The following is a 17,260-nucleotide window of genomic DNA, read 5'->3' as shown; positions in this document are numbered from 1 at the left end:
TTTTAAATGTTTTTCAGCATTATTGCCTTTAATCATGCTCAGAGTGTGCTACTTCTGCATTTTCCCCTTTTTTGTACATCTTGTGGTTTTAACATTTGTGAACATCTTTTTTTTTTTTTGGCACAGTACCACCTCCAAACAGGCCAACCACTCCCCTGGGCACAGCAACCATTGTCCCGCCTCCAAGACCATTATCCCGGCCCAAACTGCCTGCAGGCAAACTGACGGGCATCAATGAGGCTGTGAGTAAAGAAGATATTCCCTGATTCCACCTCACACAGGCTATATTATAGTGACTGAACCCAAACTAAATGAGGATTGAATGCAGTGAATTATTAATCAGTTAGTTGTTTTCTGCAGGTCCGACCGTTCAGCCCTCCTAAGATGTCCAACTCCAGCCCCCCTCCTGCTGCTCCTCTGGCTCGTGCCGAGAGCTCCTCCTCTCTCAGCTCCAACACCTCCTTGAGTGCCAGCAACACACCAACTGTTGGTGAGTCTTCAATTTCACACCCTCATATACACACCATTAAGATGAACACAAGCTGCCCACACAAAATCTGCATTCACATCATCCGCATTCACAATAAAATAACAATGAAATTCATGTGTATTGGGTTATTTAGTTTTTTTCAAAATGTTTTTTTTTATACTCATTTCCACATCTAAGGAAAGCTAACATGTGCACAAATAATGTTCTACACATTTTATTTCATTATATGGTCAACATATTGCTTACCAGATCACTCCATCCTCACCCTTCACTGTTGGGCTGTGCTCTCGGCCTATTTTTCTTTCTCTTTTTGGTTTCCTTCCTTTCATTTTGAATTAGAGGATGATCTGTTCGTGGGGAAACTGCCCACATTTGAGAAGAGATGTGAGACTCCTGCAGGTACAGTGGAAAGAACCCAGAAGAACATTTTGTTCTAACTTACTAACAAACTCATGAATGATCATCTGTCCTTGATCAACCAACTGCATTGCCCCATCTGCTAAACCACACCCTATTACCATTCTGTAACATGCCATTTGATCGGTGCTGGATTTTTCTTGCCTCAAACTAATGTGGATGATCTCTAATTATAAAACTGACTATTGTGCTGCTGTGTTGTATTGTGGCAGATGAGGATGCTTGGCAGAAATTGCTCAAAGATGTCTTTTCATTTTACCTGTTGATCTTTCAGTATTTGTCACTGCGAAGGTTTGAATTGTCTGACCTCAATCACAGTACTTAAATTATTTTTTTCTCCGTCTCTCTTATTTTCTATTCTTTTCTCTCCTAGGGACCTCTCGTGGGCCCAGTCCAGTGACACTGGCTTCCCAGGATGCATTGCCCATTGCAGTAGCATTCACAGAATCAGTTAATGCCTATTTCAAAGGAGCAGATCCCAGCAAGTGAGTTTCACATCATCTGCCCTGCAAAGACCATACAGACTTCATACAGACTTCTAAAGACATTCTATACATTTGACATAGAGAGTTGTACAGTTGTGATCTCCATGCCTAGGAACATCAGAGAGTAATACAATTATAATTGAAACAAAATAAATTGGAAATGGAAAATTTGTATTTTCTGAAATAATTCATAAGTGAATTGTAATGTATGCTGAGCTCTGAATGTGATATCTGTAAAATGATTTTTAAAAATCCTCAAATGTGATTTTAGGTGCATTGTGAAGATCACAGGAGACATGACCCTGTCCTTTCCCAGCGGCATCATCAAGATTTTCACCTCTACTCCATCTCCTGCTGTACTCAGCTTCAAACTCTCAAACACTAGCAGATTAGAGCAAATCATGCCCAACCAGCAACTACTGCACAGGTGAGTTTGTGTTTCTGCTTGTCTTACACTACCATCGGGTCAGTATTTTTATTATTAGTGATTTTTTTTTTTTTATTCAGTAAGGATGCATTAAATTGATCAAAAGTGACAGTAAAGACATTTTAATGTTACAAGAGATTTATATTTCGAATAAATTAATCCTTATAAAGCATGTATGAACATTCAGCTTTGCCATCACAGGAATAAATAAAAATATTGAAATATAAAATGAAAAACTGTTTTACGGTGTTATTAATCAAATAAATGCAGCCTTGGTGGGCATAAGAGACTGGCTTGAAATATTTTGTATATTTGTAACAGCCTTCTTATTTTGCATCATGATTCCACATATTAGCATCAAGTGCTTAGGCTACACTTGCGCTGCTCTCACTCACCCACATCCTTTTTGCTGTTGTGCGAGTTCGTGCCAGCAGCTCCCAGGCACGACTAATCAAATCAGGAGGGATTTGTGATTTAATAGTTGAGCTGCTGCAGTAGGGTTAGTTGTTACATGCTGCTACAATGACACGCAGCAATGAATTATTGAGCTCTTAATAGTGTTTTCTGTGTGTGTGTGTGTGTGTGTGTGTGTGTGTGTGTGTGTGTGTGTGACTCCAGTGATTCCTCCCAGAGCGACACAAACACTAAAGACTTTTGGCTGAACATGCCTGCACTGACAGCGTACCTCAGGAAGATCTCTGAGCAGAACCCTGCTGCATCCTATTACAACGTGGACATCTTAAAGTACCAGGTTTGTAGTTTTTCATTCAGTTATCTTTGGGATAGTTCTCTGTTAGCCTATGAATTCTTCAAAAAGCATACAAGTAAAGCATGTTAGTACTAGCTGTTCTAGTATACTTGCATTACTTGTTGATATTTAGTTTGCCTGATTATTGGTGGGTAAGCAAAGATCCCTTGGCCTTCTTTTCTCAGGTATGTTCAAATGGGATTCAGTCAAGTCCTCTGAACCTTGTGGTGTACTGGAAATGCACCTCTAGTACTACAGACCTGCGAGTGGACTACCGATACAACCCAGAGTCCATGCAGTCCCCCGCAGCTCTCACCAATGTACAGGTGTTAGTGCCCGTCAGTGGTGGCGTCACAAACATGCAGTCACTTCCCAATGCCATCTGGTGAGTTGGAGGGAGTAGGCACACAAATATACAAACACCCAATATATCTTGTGATAAAAACTGCTGTATGGACCTAATCACTGTAATATTTACATTATATACATAATATACACTATCATTTAAAAGTTTGGGGTTGGTGATTTTTTTCCATTTTTTTAAAAGAAGTTCAAACTAAAGAGGCTGCATTTATTTTATTAAAAATTCTGTAAAAACTGTAATATTGTACAATATTTTTTACATTTTTAAAGTAACTTTTTTTTAATTTAATATTTGCCTAATGCCTAATATTTTGTGGCAAACAAGATACATTTTTTTCAGGATTCTTTGTTGAATGGAGAGGGAAAAAAAAACATTTATTTGAAAAAAAAAAAAAAAAAAGTAAATGTCTTTGTAGTCACTTTTGACCGATTTAATGCACCCTTGCTTAATAAAAGCAATAATTTCTTTCAAAAAATAAAAAAACTGTTAATAAACAGTGCTGTATACCTAATCATAGAGTCACTTTAACCACGTGATTGTTACTGTTTTAATTAGGAATGCAGAACAGAATAAGTCATTATGGAAATTGAGTGATATCTCTGACAAGTCTGAAAATGAAGGTAAGAACAAATATATATATTTGATATATATTTTATTAGTTAAAAACGTATTTTTGTACTTAATAGCACATGCTCAGCTTGTGAGTAAGTGCACAATAGTATTTAATTTATAGACCAATTAAAATATCAATGCAAAAAGGTCAAAAATTGTTTTCAGAAAGCAGATACCACAGTGCAATTTCTACATTATGTTGTAGAGATTAAAAGATCATCTGGCACAGAGTATTTCGGTATTGACTATGTTTGTATGCGTCAGGCTCTGGTTCTTTGAGAGCAAAGTTTGAGCTGTCTGATGGTCCATCCGTCCCTGCCACCCTGGCTGTTCAGTTCTTCAGTGAAGGCAGCACTCTGTCTGGTGTAGATATGGAACTGGTCGGCTCTGGTTACCGTCTCTCGCTCAGTAAGAAGAGATTTGCCACTGGTAAGATTGACTTTAGACTTCACCAAAGCAACATTTACACTATCACTAGAAGATGTTATGATTCGAGATCATGGTGTTATTATAACAGTTTAGATTTCAACACATTCTCAGCATATGCACAAGCATGTAGTTTTGTCATTGAAATGAGTTTGTGTGTTTTATGTACATTCACAGGCCGCTATATGGCTGACTGCTGAGATCTGAGCAGAGGCCTGTCCGCTCTCAAATGCAGAGAAAATCTGGAGGTTAATCTCTGTTCATTCATTAATTCTGTCACTGGTTCGCAATGATATTTATGGAGGATCGTTAGGGGGGATGGAAAAAGAGAGCTGTCTGGGTGAAGGCCTCTCATGCTTCTGTTTCCTCTCCACGCTCTGAACGATCCAGTTCCAGTGAAGCACCTTCTGGAGATTCAAGATTATTATACTATATTAACGTAGCACTGAATATCAAACACTGTGTACAAAGAAAAATAAAAAAAAGAAAAGAAAAGAAAAAATTAGGAATGTCAGGATATTGGCGAATTAAATCATTAATCTTTGATACTTTACGATCAATTCAGACTTTTATAAAGTCAGAACGGTAGTGTTTGTTATTTTGATATGTATAGTTAACAATTTGTAATATTAATTAAAAGTGTATAATACAACTTATCTAGGCAAAAAAGGACAAAAAAAACTGCACTAACAATCTTTCTGGATATTTGTTGAGCATTCATTTCTCCATTTGTATTCACCCTAATGTCAGTAACAATGACAATGAGGAGAACAAAAGGTGGAAAAAAACAAGGAAAAAAGGAGAGCCAGAGAAAAGCCTCAGCAATAGATTACTTCATTCTCACAAGAAAGCCTTACTTCTCGTCCGTGGTCTTTTCCATAAGCGAGCATTGCACATCCATCTGATAGATTTAGACCCCCCCAAATTTGTTTGTTTTTTTTTTTGTTGTTGCTGTTTTCAGTTTCATTTTTTTTTTTTCATTTTCATTTTTCCTTATAAATGTGCAATGAAGGTATAAGCTTTCAAAATTACATTTATGGATTGTTTTTGAAGTTTAGTGCCATTTTCACTTTAACATTGTCAAGAGAACCTACTGGTTAATTGTGTGTCTTCCTTAACAGCAAAAGGAAACTTAACGCTGACTTCAGTGCCTCTTTTTTTGTAACTTAAAATAATTATACAGGACAATTTGCATGTTGAAGTCTAAAAGACCCATGTTTTCCCCTTTTTTACATTATGACCTTTCCTCTTCCTAAATTTTTGAAGTGCCAGTTCGGTTCTTGATGTTTCCTGATGGGATACTGAAGGGAAAACACTGCCTAAACTTTAGCCTTTGTCCTTCAAACCCCTTTAGAGTGCTTTACCTCTGCTTTACCGTTCACTGCAAAGGAATGTGCTGTTCCCGTTTTAGACGTCACCCAGGTGTTTTCTGTAATGCCTTATAGATGTGTGCAGAAATGATACCAAAATAACCACAAAAAGTTTTCACTGTGAGAAATTTCTAATTACAAACACGACCTGACCATTTGGGGAAATCCTTGTTGATAAACAGACCAAAATATTGTGATCATTAGCATATCAAGATGAATTACAAGCATGCACACTTTTTAGTGTAGTTGATTTACAACGGACTACCAATTTTATTAGATAAATGTATTTTTAAGGGATGCTGTGTGTATATGTTTTCACCAAATGTGCCGTCACGTCTGTTTTTGAGTGTTTAATGTTAATAATAACCTGAACGCATTAGTTTCTTTAAATTATGGCTCGAATGATCTTTTTTGCTTTGAGCAAGTTTGCCAAATACAAATCAAAAAGCACAATGATGCAATGAGCCAGTGGAAGTTTAAATGTGTGCAGGGTCAAACTGCCACGTGGTAGATTTCTTCATTTTGAGATTTTCTTTTTTTTTTTTTTTTTTTTTTTGCTGGAACCCAGTGGTGAGCATTTACAGTGCTTTAAGGGGGTCTCTCCCCAATACAAGGGCTATTTGCCTTGTCCTCTTCAGAGGACCACGTCTCCAAGGGCTACCCCAAACTCAGCGATAGCCAACACCATGTGTACCTTAAAATGAAAAACACTAATAAACACTAAAAGCCTCAAATGAAGGATGAATCTGAAAACAATGACGTTCTTATTACTTCTTGTTTTCACCAGGAACTTTTTTTGTCTCTTCGATAGCAGCCTAACAGTTTTGTAAAGTAACAACATAAAGATTTTATAGTCAGATTCATCACTGTCTTTATGTACTGTTTTATTCACTTGTATTCAGTATAAAATGTGGTGTTGGTGTCAATACAGAGGCAGAAATCAGCTGGTGAACATCCTGGTCAATGTAGCATCCGAATACAATACAATATTGGCTTCTTTAAGTGAATATGAACTAATTGTGTAGTTAGCGAGCTGGTTCTTGCTGCCTCTACAGTCACGTCAATATTCAAAGTCATTGTGGAGCATTTAAAAAGTTTCTTCTTTTCTTTCTTTCTTTTTGTCCACATTCAATGGCATGGTAAAACATTTGGTGAATTTTTTTTTGTTTTTTTTTTAATACCCACCTATTGTAAATTTTTACAGATATTTCTGCCATGTTTCTCTGCTTTATGATGTCAGTAATAAATGTGTAATATATAAATCTATACAAATATAAGAAATACTACAGAATGCTAACTTGTCTGTCTTTGTTTGCATATAGCTGTTAAGAAATTAAGCTTCATTTCCTTCATCAAAACACAGCTCAATTTCCCATCAGTAATACCTCCTCTTTTGTCAGCAGCTTTTGGCATACGTTTCATTTCAGTCATTTGAGAGAATAGTTGATGTTTGTTTTTTTCCCTATATGCACTAATTTCACCAGCTAATATTGACGATTAACTCCAAATTGAAATCTCACAATGTGTACTGCAAAAGTAACATGCGTACATTCTGAATATCTACATACTGACCTCTGGAAGACCTTGTTATGAATATATGATTGTTTACAACTAAATAAACTTTCAATTTATCATTCAGAGCAGGTAACTCTTCTGATGACTGAGTGCTACAGACACAGATCAGGTTCTGATTCGTAAACGTAACACTGTACCTCATAATTTTGGACTGTGCTTAAGCTATTCAGTATTGTTTCCATGTATTTAAGCATTTTTCAGGCACTTGATGGTTGATTTCTACTTGGGGAAAGTATGGATAGATTTAACGATAAAGCAATTCAACATTCAGATGTTTACACAGTCATGCTTCTGAACACATCTGCTGCACTTCCACTGCTCCTTGCAAAGTGAAATAAAACTTACCCACATATGCTAGCCATCCGGCTTTCTTACGCACCTAATGTGTGTGTCTTTTATGTGTTTACATATGTGTCAGGGTTGTAGACCCCTTCATGAACCCTTTCCAAAAAAAAAAAAGGCCTCTGCGCTTCACAGTTTGATCTACATCAGACCTGCTTAATCCTGATTACACTACTTGATCTGAATTTAATATATGGTTTAGACACTTTTATACAAGTTATTTTCAGTCCTTTAATTTCTTCAGTGTTTGTATCACACCCATTGTTTAAGACAGATTTTCAGAGACTGTTTCTACAAGCAACAACGTTACGCCACTAGTTGGCAAAAGTCTTTATGAGTGAGTCATGGAAATATTCAGTTGACTGAATAGCACTCGTTTATTCAGGAACCAATCAAAGATGCATCCCAATTTGCATGCTTAGGCTCTATTTTATGCCATGTATAGTGTAGAGTGGGCCTATTGTGCTCACACTGACAACTCCATAAAGATGAAGTGCACTTGAGGTATCCTGATATAATGTAAGCCTAGGCCTAACTTAATTAGCTGAGAGTAAATCAATAAATAATTGTGGAATTTTGGACACTTAATGTTTTCCTTACTTACCGGAAGGCTATCAGACTTGGATTTTGGTAAAATAACAAAAACATACACTAAAAAGTACAAACCCGATTCCAAAAAAGTTGGGATACTGTACAAATTGTGAGTAAAAAAGGAATGGAATAATTTACATATTTTTTACAATTTAATCTCATAAACTTATATTTTATTCACAATAGAATATAGATAACATATCAAATGTTGAAAGTGAGACATTTTGAAATGGCATGCCAAATATTGGCTCATTTTGGATTTCATGAGAGCTACACATTCCAAAAAAGTTGGGACAGGTAGCAATAAGAGGCCGGAAAAGTTAAATGTACATATAAGGAACAGCTGGAGGACCAATTTGCAACTTATTAGGTCAATTGGCAACATGATTGGGTATACAAAAGAGCCTCTCAGAGTGGCAGTGTCTCTCAGAAGTCAAGATGGGCAGAGGATCACTAATAGTATGCACCTTGGACACAGGCATGGTCATGACACTTTATCTACCCATGCTCAGTAGGATTCTCTCTGCCTGTGGAAAAGGAGCACAATCTTTTCACCTCAGCAAAAGTTTTTAACAAAATACTGATTTTGGGGTATGGACATTATTTTTTGGATGTACAGTATTTTGTTTGTGTAAGAGGAAATGTTTTTAACATTTAAATAAAAACGTTAATAAAAAAATAAACACAAAATAAAATTCAGGCCTGGTCCTCTCTCCTCTTACACATTCGTCGTTCCTCCCTTTATCCTTCTGGAGCTCCTCCTTGGGACTCGAGACCGGTGAGTGGCGCAGGTGTCATGCATTCTCATATAACTCCACCATGGCTCTCAGCCCCGCCCCTCTCGTCACAATATATATAAACCATAATATATTATATTACAATATATTTAAATAATTGAAATGTAGTTACTACTAGAATAGTTCCCTAGTCTTCTGCAAAAATAGAAACTGACTTTTGCTTTTTGATTGCATGTGAAGCCTGATATCTAAAAGAATTTGAACCATACATACAGTACATATATATATACACACACACACTTTATTACATACTATACTACAGCAGTAAAGTGATTACTTTGAGGTGGGCTTTTCTTTGAGATTCAGTAATGTGACTTATTTTTCAAAGTCATATTATAGGTTCCAACAAGGGGACAATTGTAATACTCTAACTCATTGCATTTAATTTAATATTATAGTCTTGTCCTGATTAGTGAAAATATATCAACTGTATTATTAATCAGTGCACCTGTATTTGTTTCTTGTATCAAAAGATGACTAGTGTATTTAAAGTTTGTGAGTTATGTCTACTTCATGTAGTCTGTAAGGAAAATAGTAAAAAACAATACAGTTGCACCCGGTCTCCCCTACTTTACCTAATCTATAGGCTACTGTATTTGTCAATGATTTTTTATTCCCTGATACTAAATTGGCTCCCACCACTCCCATCGATGCACTATCAATGTCTCAAAGTGATCCAGAGTGAAGATATCGTGCTCTGCTTAGAAGGTTAAAGAGTAGAGGGTCTTTCGTCTCTTAGCTAACTGATTTCGAATGTTCTTTGGATGTTGTCACAGGCTATGTTTTCGCATAGACTCTGTGGGGTAATAGAGTTGAGTTATTAAAGAAGGAGAGAGCAGGAGCAGCATCACTTACGTTTATGCTCCATTACAGAATGACATGGCCTTTTGATCCAGCGCCCCCCTCTTCAGTATGAGCAAAACCATCTGAGCAAACACACTAGCTGGACCTTCATAACTTAAAAATGTGTTTGCTTTTCTCCTCCATCTCACACTATTCCCCTCATTTACTCCTCTTTAATCCTTTGGCTTCTCTTTCTCTCTTTAACTTTCCACGTTTCCACCCGCACCCATCTTCTGACTGTATTCTGTTTATTTTCTCCTCTCCTCCATTCTGAAAACATCTATCTTCCTGTATCATCTCTTTCCCTCTTCCTCCTCTCCTAACCACACCTAATATCATTCTTGATCTCCGTCCACATCTGCCGGCTCCTCCCTCGCTTCAGCCTTTGGTTGGTCTCCCAAAACAACAGTGCATGAGGAGCTCGCTTCATACCATCTGAAATCCTTCAGATTCTCCTGACACTCATATTTCACCCTCTAGAATCTGTATGTTGAAAGATGTTTTAATAGAAACCTTGTTTTAGTAACATGTTATCTGTCCAGTGACATCTCTGCATCTCATAATGCTTTCACTACTAATTCTAGGCCCTATTGACTCATTAAGGTGGTTACTGGAAGCCGTAGAGCCTTTTGCCAGTGTTGTGATGGTTAATTGAGTCCTCGTGAGGATGAATCTGGACATGGTTTGTATGTGTGTGTTTGCTTAGCTAAAGTTGGGGCATAGTATTGTCCCAAAAAGTGAGGTAATGCTGCAGTCACAGTCCACTTTCTCTGCTACGTTAGGAACTCTGTTGCTTAAACACAACTCTGACAAAAATCTCCATTTTCTCATTGTGAAAATTGTATGCTAATTAAACAAATAAATGTTTTAATATTGTGAAAATGCACAACATTTTCTGGTTAGTCTATGAAATTGGAAACCCATTTAGAAAAACTAACAATAAAGCTAAATAAACGTGTGTTTGCAATGTTTGATGCATATTATTGCACACAAAAATAAAAAGCATTTTCTCAGTCTTGTCAAATTTATGATCGGCTGGTTTCCTTTCAGGATTATAAATTCATTTGGAACGAAACTCTAGATTAATACAGCGAGTGCTTTTAAGGATGAAATAATAACTGGATTTAACAAGTTCAACACATTTGACAAGGTGAGTGGCATCAAATCTTTAAAATACCTGTACATAAATCGTTTGTTTGAGGCTGATGTTCCATTCTGTTACTTTTCCAAGCTAGTGTGGGTTGGATGGATTTAATGTCTTTATAAATAAAGTGTACAGACAAGAGACTTTGTGAGGATGTTTGAAGTGGTGCTCACAATTTGAAAGGCTAATAAAATGGCCAGAATCGTGTCACAAAGCAAAGTGTTTGGAAACAAAATTGATCTGCTTTTGTTTACAGGCTGGCAGATACAAAAGTCCATCTTCTGCCTGGATTTTACTTTGATTATTGTGATTGGTTCCCCTCAGTTACTCAACAGCCGCAGCAGCATTTGTTTCTCTCCTTGTGTCTCTCTCCCTCCTACACTGTCTATGCCTCTCTGCTCTCTGGTTTGAAAGCAGATTGGTGAACGGGCACGTAAACCTGTTCCTCCATACTGAGCCAAAGAGAAACTGTAGATGAGAGCTCAGAGCAGTGGAAGGATGGAACAATGGGAGGACAGGAGAAAGGCAGGTTGAAGGGAATGAGAGATGCGAGAGAGAACAGGCTTCCGTGCCTGGCGAGCAAAGCCACGTCATGGGCAATTTGTCACAAGGTCGGGGGCCATGATGGAGGATAGCGACATCTTAACTCCCATGGAGCAGCCCCACAGTGTCTATACTATCAGTCAGCCAAAGATGAGGTAATATTGCCTGCACCAGATCACAACAAAAATGTCAAAGCTTTGTGTCCTGTATTGCAGATAATCATATCTAATCACATACCGATGAAGTCATTTGTGCAAGTCTGCCAGTGTGAGTTATTGCACGATGCTCTTGAATACTTGATACTTCCAGTTGGTCAATATCAGCATTCAGTTGGCTGATCTTTCCTAATATTCAGTGTTGTTCATAGCAACTTTGTGTCAGACTGAATCTGAAATACTTTTGTTTCATACAACTGCAACTGGTGCCATTTTGCATCTCAACTGCAGTAAAATCACTTCAGAGGTTTTCAGTGTTAATATTACTCTAATATTGTTGCAGTGTTGATTCTTGCTTCATGTGTGTACATTGCAATTATTTTTTTTTTATCTTAGAGTGAGCTGGCAGATAAAATAATACATTTAGGTAAAATAATTTCATAATTTACATAAAGTTGATGTGCAGATAAGATTTGATGTCAAATTCTCTGGGGTTGGCAGACATTCAAAGGACATTTATGTTTTAACCAGTTGTTTCAAATATACACTGCTGTTTAAAAGTTTAGGGTCAGTAATATATATGTTTCTTGCGAACCAAATCAGAATGTCAGAATGATTTTTGGTGGCTTAAAATTTCAGGTGTGTCATCACAGGATTAAATTGAATGTTATAATTAAAATAGAAAACAGGTGTTTTAAAATGTATTAATGTAGTGTATACTTGTATACCACTGAGCAGATTCACAACTTTTTAATGAACAAATTAATGAATGAAGCAGTGGAGAAACGCAGAACAAAATATGGCTGGTGAAAACAGATGGGTGCAGTAGCTCTTGGCTGATTGGTTGTGGAGGATGTACGTGACTATGTCATGAAGCAACGTGCTGCCTCATTGAAATGAAGTGGGTGGTCAAAGACTGGGAGAGAGAGAAATAGATAGACTGTGCAATGGAAACCCATTAAGGCCCCTTTTGTGATTGCAGGCGGACTTTTCCCATTGGAGGACGTGGATACTCATGCAATAGTGTGCGGTCTGGATATTGTGCTGCATATGAACCGTTGGAAGGAAGAGGGGAGATGAGGTAAATTAGGACAAGAGAGGAATCAAGAGTGAACCGCAGTTGCAAATATTAAAAGATTTAATTTGCTGGCTAATCATTTAGAGCCGAATGAAGCAATAAGTTACTGTGGTTTGTTAATACAATACTAAGACAATGTAGTCTTCACTAATAATTAATCCAGTGCAGGGTCATATGAAGAAATTCTCTACTTTTGTCATACCATCGAATTCAACTGACTAGCATGTAGAGAGAATCAATAGGGGGTGATTCAAACAAAGACTTACTGGTAGGTTGTCCAAAGCTTTCACGGTGACCATATCTGAGCAGATATCATTTAAGCAGACCTATCCTGCACACACACATACCAGCACACACATTTGTTATTCACATGCATACTACACACCATGATCACAAAGAGAGAGAGAGAAAGAGGAAATGTTCTCCTCATAAATATTTGGACTCGGCTTAATTGAAAGAGTGTGTCAGGCCCAAAAGCTGGGCCGATTTTAAACATTCTTGAGCTGGAATCTATTCTCTTCCTAAATTTCTCTCAGGTGTCTCCTCGAGCTTTTGGGGAAAGAATTAAAACAAAGTCTCTAGCACGAGAAGGTTCTGACATACTGCTTGACCTTAATGAAAAGTTGGATGAATTTAGCACGATACTTGCAATCCTATCAAAAATATCATTTTATTTTTTTCACCATCTACTGATTTTAATCATACTGTTTCTCCAGTGTCCAGTCCCAGTTTACAAAATAATTCTGGGCAACATTTACCTGCAAGTTCCATATACTGTTCCACAACAACAGGTAAACAATGGACTGTGAAAAACACATGGTCTGCAATAAAACATGGCATATGCATTTTGCATATGTGTTGAACCATGACAAATACAATTCATGATTCTGTCTGTTGTTATTGGACATTGAGAGTGGAGGACATATATATAGTACCTTAGTTCCACAGTAAAATGTTACTGTGAGATAAGTGTGTCATCAAAGTTAAGTGACAGGTTTTTTTATTTTTTTTTTTTTTTTTTTGGTGAACTGGACACTAGTTGCAATTTGCTAGGTTATGCAGTGCTCTGGGTAAAACATTGTTTTGCTAATCAAATCCATTTTGACTCCAGAGAGGGCTTTGAAAAGTTAAAGTGATGCAGAATTGTTTGATATTGTCGGAAACAGAGCTTTTTATCTCCCTACTTCTCTCTCTGTTTTGGCTCATTTAGGGAAATTCTGTTGCAATTTTACCATATGGTTCCCTTGTGGATGAAAAGGCTTAAGTTGTGTGCAAAAATGATCATGAAACTTTTATAGTGCATATATATATTCTCTAGACTTTGCTCTTTTGATTTCGGTGATACATTAATAGGATAGTTCAGCTGAAAGTGAAAATTCTGTGATCATTTACTTTCTTCTGTCGAACACAAAGGAACAGATTTTGAAAAATGTCCTATTTTTTTTTTTCAATCAAAGAATGTTGTTTTGAACCCCTCTGAGTTTTATTGTATGGACAACAGTTGAGACATTCTTCAGAATGACGTGGTGGAGTAAATGGAGCAAATTACGACAATTTTCATTTTTGAGTAAACTATTCCTTTTATATTGTATGGCAAACTTTTTTACTCCAGATCCTAGTTTTACTGATCTAATGATTCTATTGAAAAAGGCAGTTAGTTTGGTAATGTTTTGTAATAAAATTTTAATATTTGGTCCAAAAAAAAAAAAAAAGAAGTAATTTTAGGTTTAGTCTTTGGACCTGCCAGTTTCCTGCATGTGCTCTGTCATGCGACAGATTTCACATTTCAGTGCTCGCACCAACATGATGATGAGTGTTCAAGACTACAGCATAATAGCAATGATCTGTTACCTGTTAACTAAGCTTCTGAGCCAATGTCCAAAATAGATAAACAATGTTCTTAAAAGATCCTTCAGGCATAGATGAGTGGACCTTCATCAGACAAGTGTCTAAATACTTAACCTACTATACAAAAACAGTGCAGTTCTGGCCAGATGAGACATTACGGCATTCTAGATCTTTGGAAGAAAACAACAGAAAGTAGGAATCAAGGGACAAATCCTCTTGCCGGGTCAAGTGATGCAGTACCTGCTGGTGTTTGTAGTACCATCACAAACAGCAACCAGAGTCCCAGTGATGTCCCTGTGAATGTCGTCTCTTTGATGCCCAGCCAAGCACCAAGCTCTTCAAACACTCAGGTGTCAGATGGGGACAAAGCTGGCGCCACGCTCCTGTTCTCCGGAGTCTTCTTGGGCCTGGTTGGCATGGCATTCACGGCTATGGGGTGGACAAATTACAATTTCAGCCACAGCTACGAGTGGACACAGCTTCTGGGGCCCATTCTGCTGTCAGTAGGAGGTACATTTGTGCTGATAAGCATCTGCAAGTTCCGAATGCTGTCCTGCCTGAGCTGCAAGCAGAATGATGGCGAGAGAACACCTGAAACGGACCCTCTGCCGCCCCTTTCAGGACCATCATTCATCTTCACTAGATTCAATCAGCCCATTACCTTCCACAGGGCCACGGTGGTCCAGTACATCCCACCACCGTACACCTCCGTAGTACCAGACCAAAGTCTGAGTCCTGTTAATGGTTTGCATTCAAATCACCAGCCATTAGCAGTCACAGTGAACACACCGCCACAGTATTACAGCATGTATCCAGTGGAAAACCCTGCTTTTAATTCTGGTGAACATGACAACGCTACAGCAGAGCAAAGGGAAAACAGGTAACGATTATAATACTGATGATAGTGTGCATTAAATTCATTTAGACACCATGATCACCAGCATAAAGTCTAGAAACAGCATTAATAACAGCTTGAGCTGATTAAAAAAAATGACTGATCTCTTTTTTGGTTTTAAGATGGGTTTATTAAAGATAATATTGCAAAGAAAACAACTTGGAAGGCTAAATAAGAAAATATTTACTGTAATAATGTACATCAGTTTTGAGCTGTAACATCTATTTTTAAATAGGCATAAACCTCAAGGAAATCTTATGTGCAGTGCATAAACTCTTGTACTCTTCTAGTATTACTGAATCATTCATTGTAACCATTTGAATGTAACTCAGTATTGTTCAAGCCAATATTTGAATTTAGATTAAATTTTTATAGAGCAGGCCAGGGAGTGTTGTAACACTATGAGTTTAACTAATTATACGAGCACCGCCCGCCTGAGCTAACAGTGGAGGTGCTTCAACTGTGTAAAAATAAGGAACGATTTAAGATCATACGCCTGTTTTGCGGTAAGATTGAATAACTTCACATGCTTTATTAATAAAGGATAAATTGCAGGTTTCTAAACTGCTTTAATTTGAAGCAGATAAATATGTGAATGTTATATCAAAGTTTGAGACTCGAAAGACACAGTTACAGACATAAACAAAACAAAATGTGTTACAACACTAACCGGTCTGGCCAAAATTCTCATGTAGACTGATTCATTACGCTTAAATAACACTCATATAACGCAGACAAAGTAAAGTCAGCCATACACCTTTTACCGTTATTATTTGCGTCAAGGGCTGACCAAAGGGGATTAATTATACATTTGCGGGTTTCTTTGCAGGAATCGCAGTGTCTCCGAGGAAGAAGAAGAGGAGAAAGCGAGTACAGCAGACAGCGCCTCCTCTCCACCTGCTTACGAGGACCTCTTCCACTCCTGATCAATGAATTACATTTTACTAAGAACTTTTCAAATAAAATTCATTTGTTTACTCAAAGTATCCATTAGCGTAAATGTGTTACGTAATTTTACTAAATTAAGCTGAGACTGAGAGAATATTAAATAGCCTAAGTGTTCATAATTGAAATATACAAGACATTTTACTTATGAGACTGGGAGAATATTAAATAAGTTTCCATATGTGAAAAATATAGGCTAGTAAATAATGTGTGCTGCTGTCCTACTCATGATATTTTTCTCAGCTCTCTCGTGTCCTTTTGGGCTCCTGAGAACTTCATGGCACACGTGAGCGTCCGGTGAGGGCCACATGGGGGCAGAAAGAGTGAGGAAGTACAACAAAATCCTAATTCACCAACACTGGGGAAGGTGGTGTGTTTTATGCGTGTTCATTTTAATAACTGAAAGAATGACAAATAAAAATTTGAATCACGTTGTAGTGCAACAGCAGCATAGCAAGTAAGCAGTGTATGTTAACGGTGGAAGGTTGTTCAGTTCGACTAGTACACTGAGATGTGCTCTATACGTCTTTTTGTAGAAACTTTAACAGAAACATTTCATGTCTGTCGTTGTAGGAAATGTGAGACTATGTATTTGTTTTTACATTTTTATGGGTCTATCTTTTAATCGATATAAAATATAAAATCTTATCATATGCTATCCGTCTATACACTTAACAAAAATATCTTACAAAATATTGATTTTATTATTCTGAATCAACACGACGATTGAGCAATTAAAAGTAATGTTCGATCCTTGTGATCCAAAAGAGAGAGAGAAAAATCGAAATATTCCATGCTTGCATAATTCTTTTTTTACCTTGTTTTATTAAAATCGTTCAAGTTTGCTGTATTATTTACATAAATACCTAAATTATTTTTTAATTCTTTATTATTTTTTAATTATTTAAATCATTTCGTTATTTTTATAGAAATATATGAAACATGGGCTCTGAAAACATAACAGATTTTGTGTGCGTGCCACAATGTGTATAGGTACTGCATATATAGGTTTTTTTTTTTTTTTTTTTTTTTAACATGATGAAAAGCTTGTTTGGATGTTTTCTCAATTTAAATTAAACAGGAAAACCTGCTTCTTCATATGCTACCAAAGCTATCATTTACTTTTTCTAAACAATAATTATAACAATAATAATTTCAGTTTGAT

At 37.0% G+C, this 17,260-nt stretch overlaps 2 protein-coding genes across 7 annotated transcripts in view; both read left to right on the top strand.

Annotated features, from left to right (window-relative positions):
- LOC109062969 (F-BAR domain only protein 2) overlaps window positions 1-6,636 on the top strand; it is a 38,305-nt gene extending 31,669 nt beyond the window's left edge. For 4 of the 6 annotated variants that reach the window (XM_042724265.1, XM_042724266.1, XM_042724269.1 and 1 more), the window contains 10 exons: window positions 127-242; window positions 361-490; window positions 830-889; window positions 1,281-1,392; window positions 1,664-1,819; window positions 2,438-2,570; window positions 2,753-2,952; window positions 3,487-3,551; window positions 3,808-3,972; window positions 4,147-6,636. In XM_042724265.1, the coding sequence (XP_042580199.1) occupies window positions 127-242; window positions 361-490; window positions 830-889; window positions 1,281-1,392; window positions 1,664-1,819; window positions 2,438-2,570; window positions 2,753-2,952; window positions 3,487-3,551; window positions 3,808-3,972; window positions 4,147-4,169 (1,160 nt within the window). In that variant the 3' untranslated portion in view covers window positions 4,170-6,636. The remainder of the gene's footprint in view (window positions 1-126; window positions 243-360; window positions 491-829; window positions 890-1,280; window positions 1,393-1,663; window positions 1,820-2,437; window positions 2,571-2,752; window positions 2,953-3,486; window positions 3,552-3,807; window positions 3,973-4,146) is intronic. The other 2 variants (XM_042724267.1, XM_042724271.1) reach the window with 1 other exon arrangement.
- A 7,301-nt stretch (window positions 6,637-13,937) lies between these two features.
- On the top strand, window positions 13,938-16,927 carry tmem174 (transmembrane protein 174). The gene is made up of 2 exons (XM_019080029.2): window positions 13,938-15,135; window positions 15,980-16,927. The coding sequence occupies exons 1-2, from the start codon at window positions 14,402-14,404 to the stop codon at window positions 16,074-16,076; spliced, it is 831 nt and encodes a 276-aa protein (XP_018935574.2). The 5' UTR covers window positions 13,938-14,401; the 3' UTR covers window positions 16,077-16,927.
- Window positions 16,928-17,260: the final 333 nt, after the last annotated feature.

The sequence above is a fragment of the Cyprinus carpio genome, chromosome B5 (genome assembly GCF_018340385.1).
Source record: "Cyprinus carpio isolate SPL01 chromosome B5, ASM1834038v1, whole genome shotgun sequence".
Taxonomy (NCBI): Eukaryota; Metazoa; Chordata; class Actinopteri; order Cypriniformes; family Cyprinidae; genus Cyprinus; species Cyprinus carpio.
Note: the sequence above shows the minus strand (reverse complement) of the source record. Positions and strands in the feature narration are given on the sequence as shown.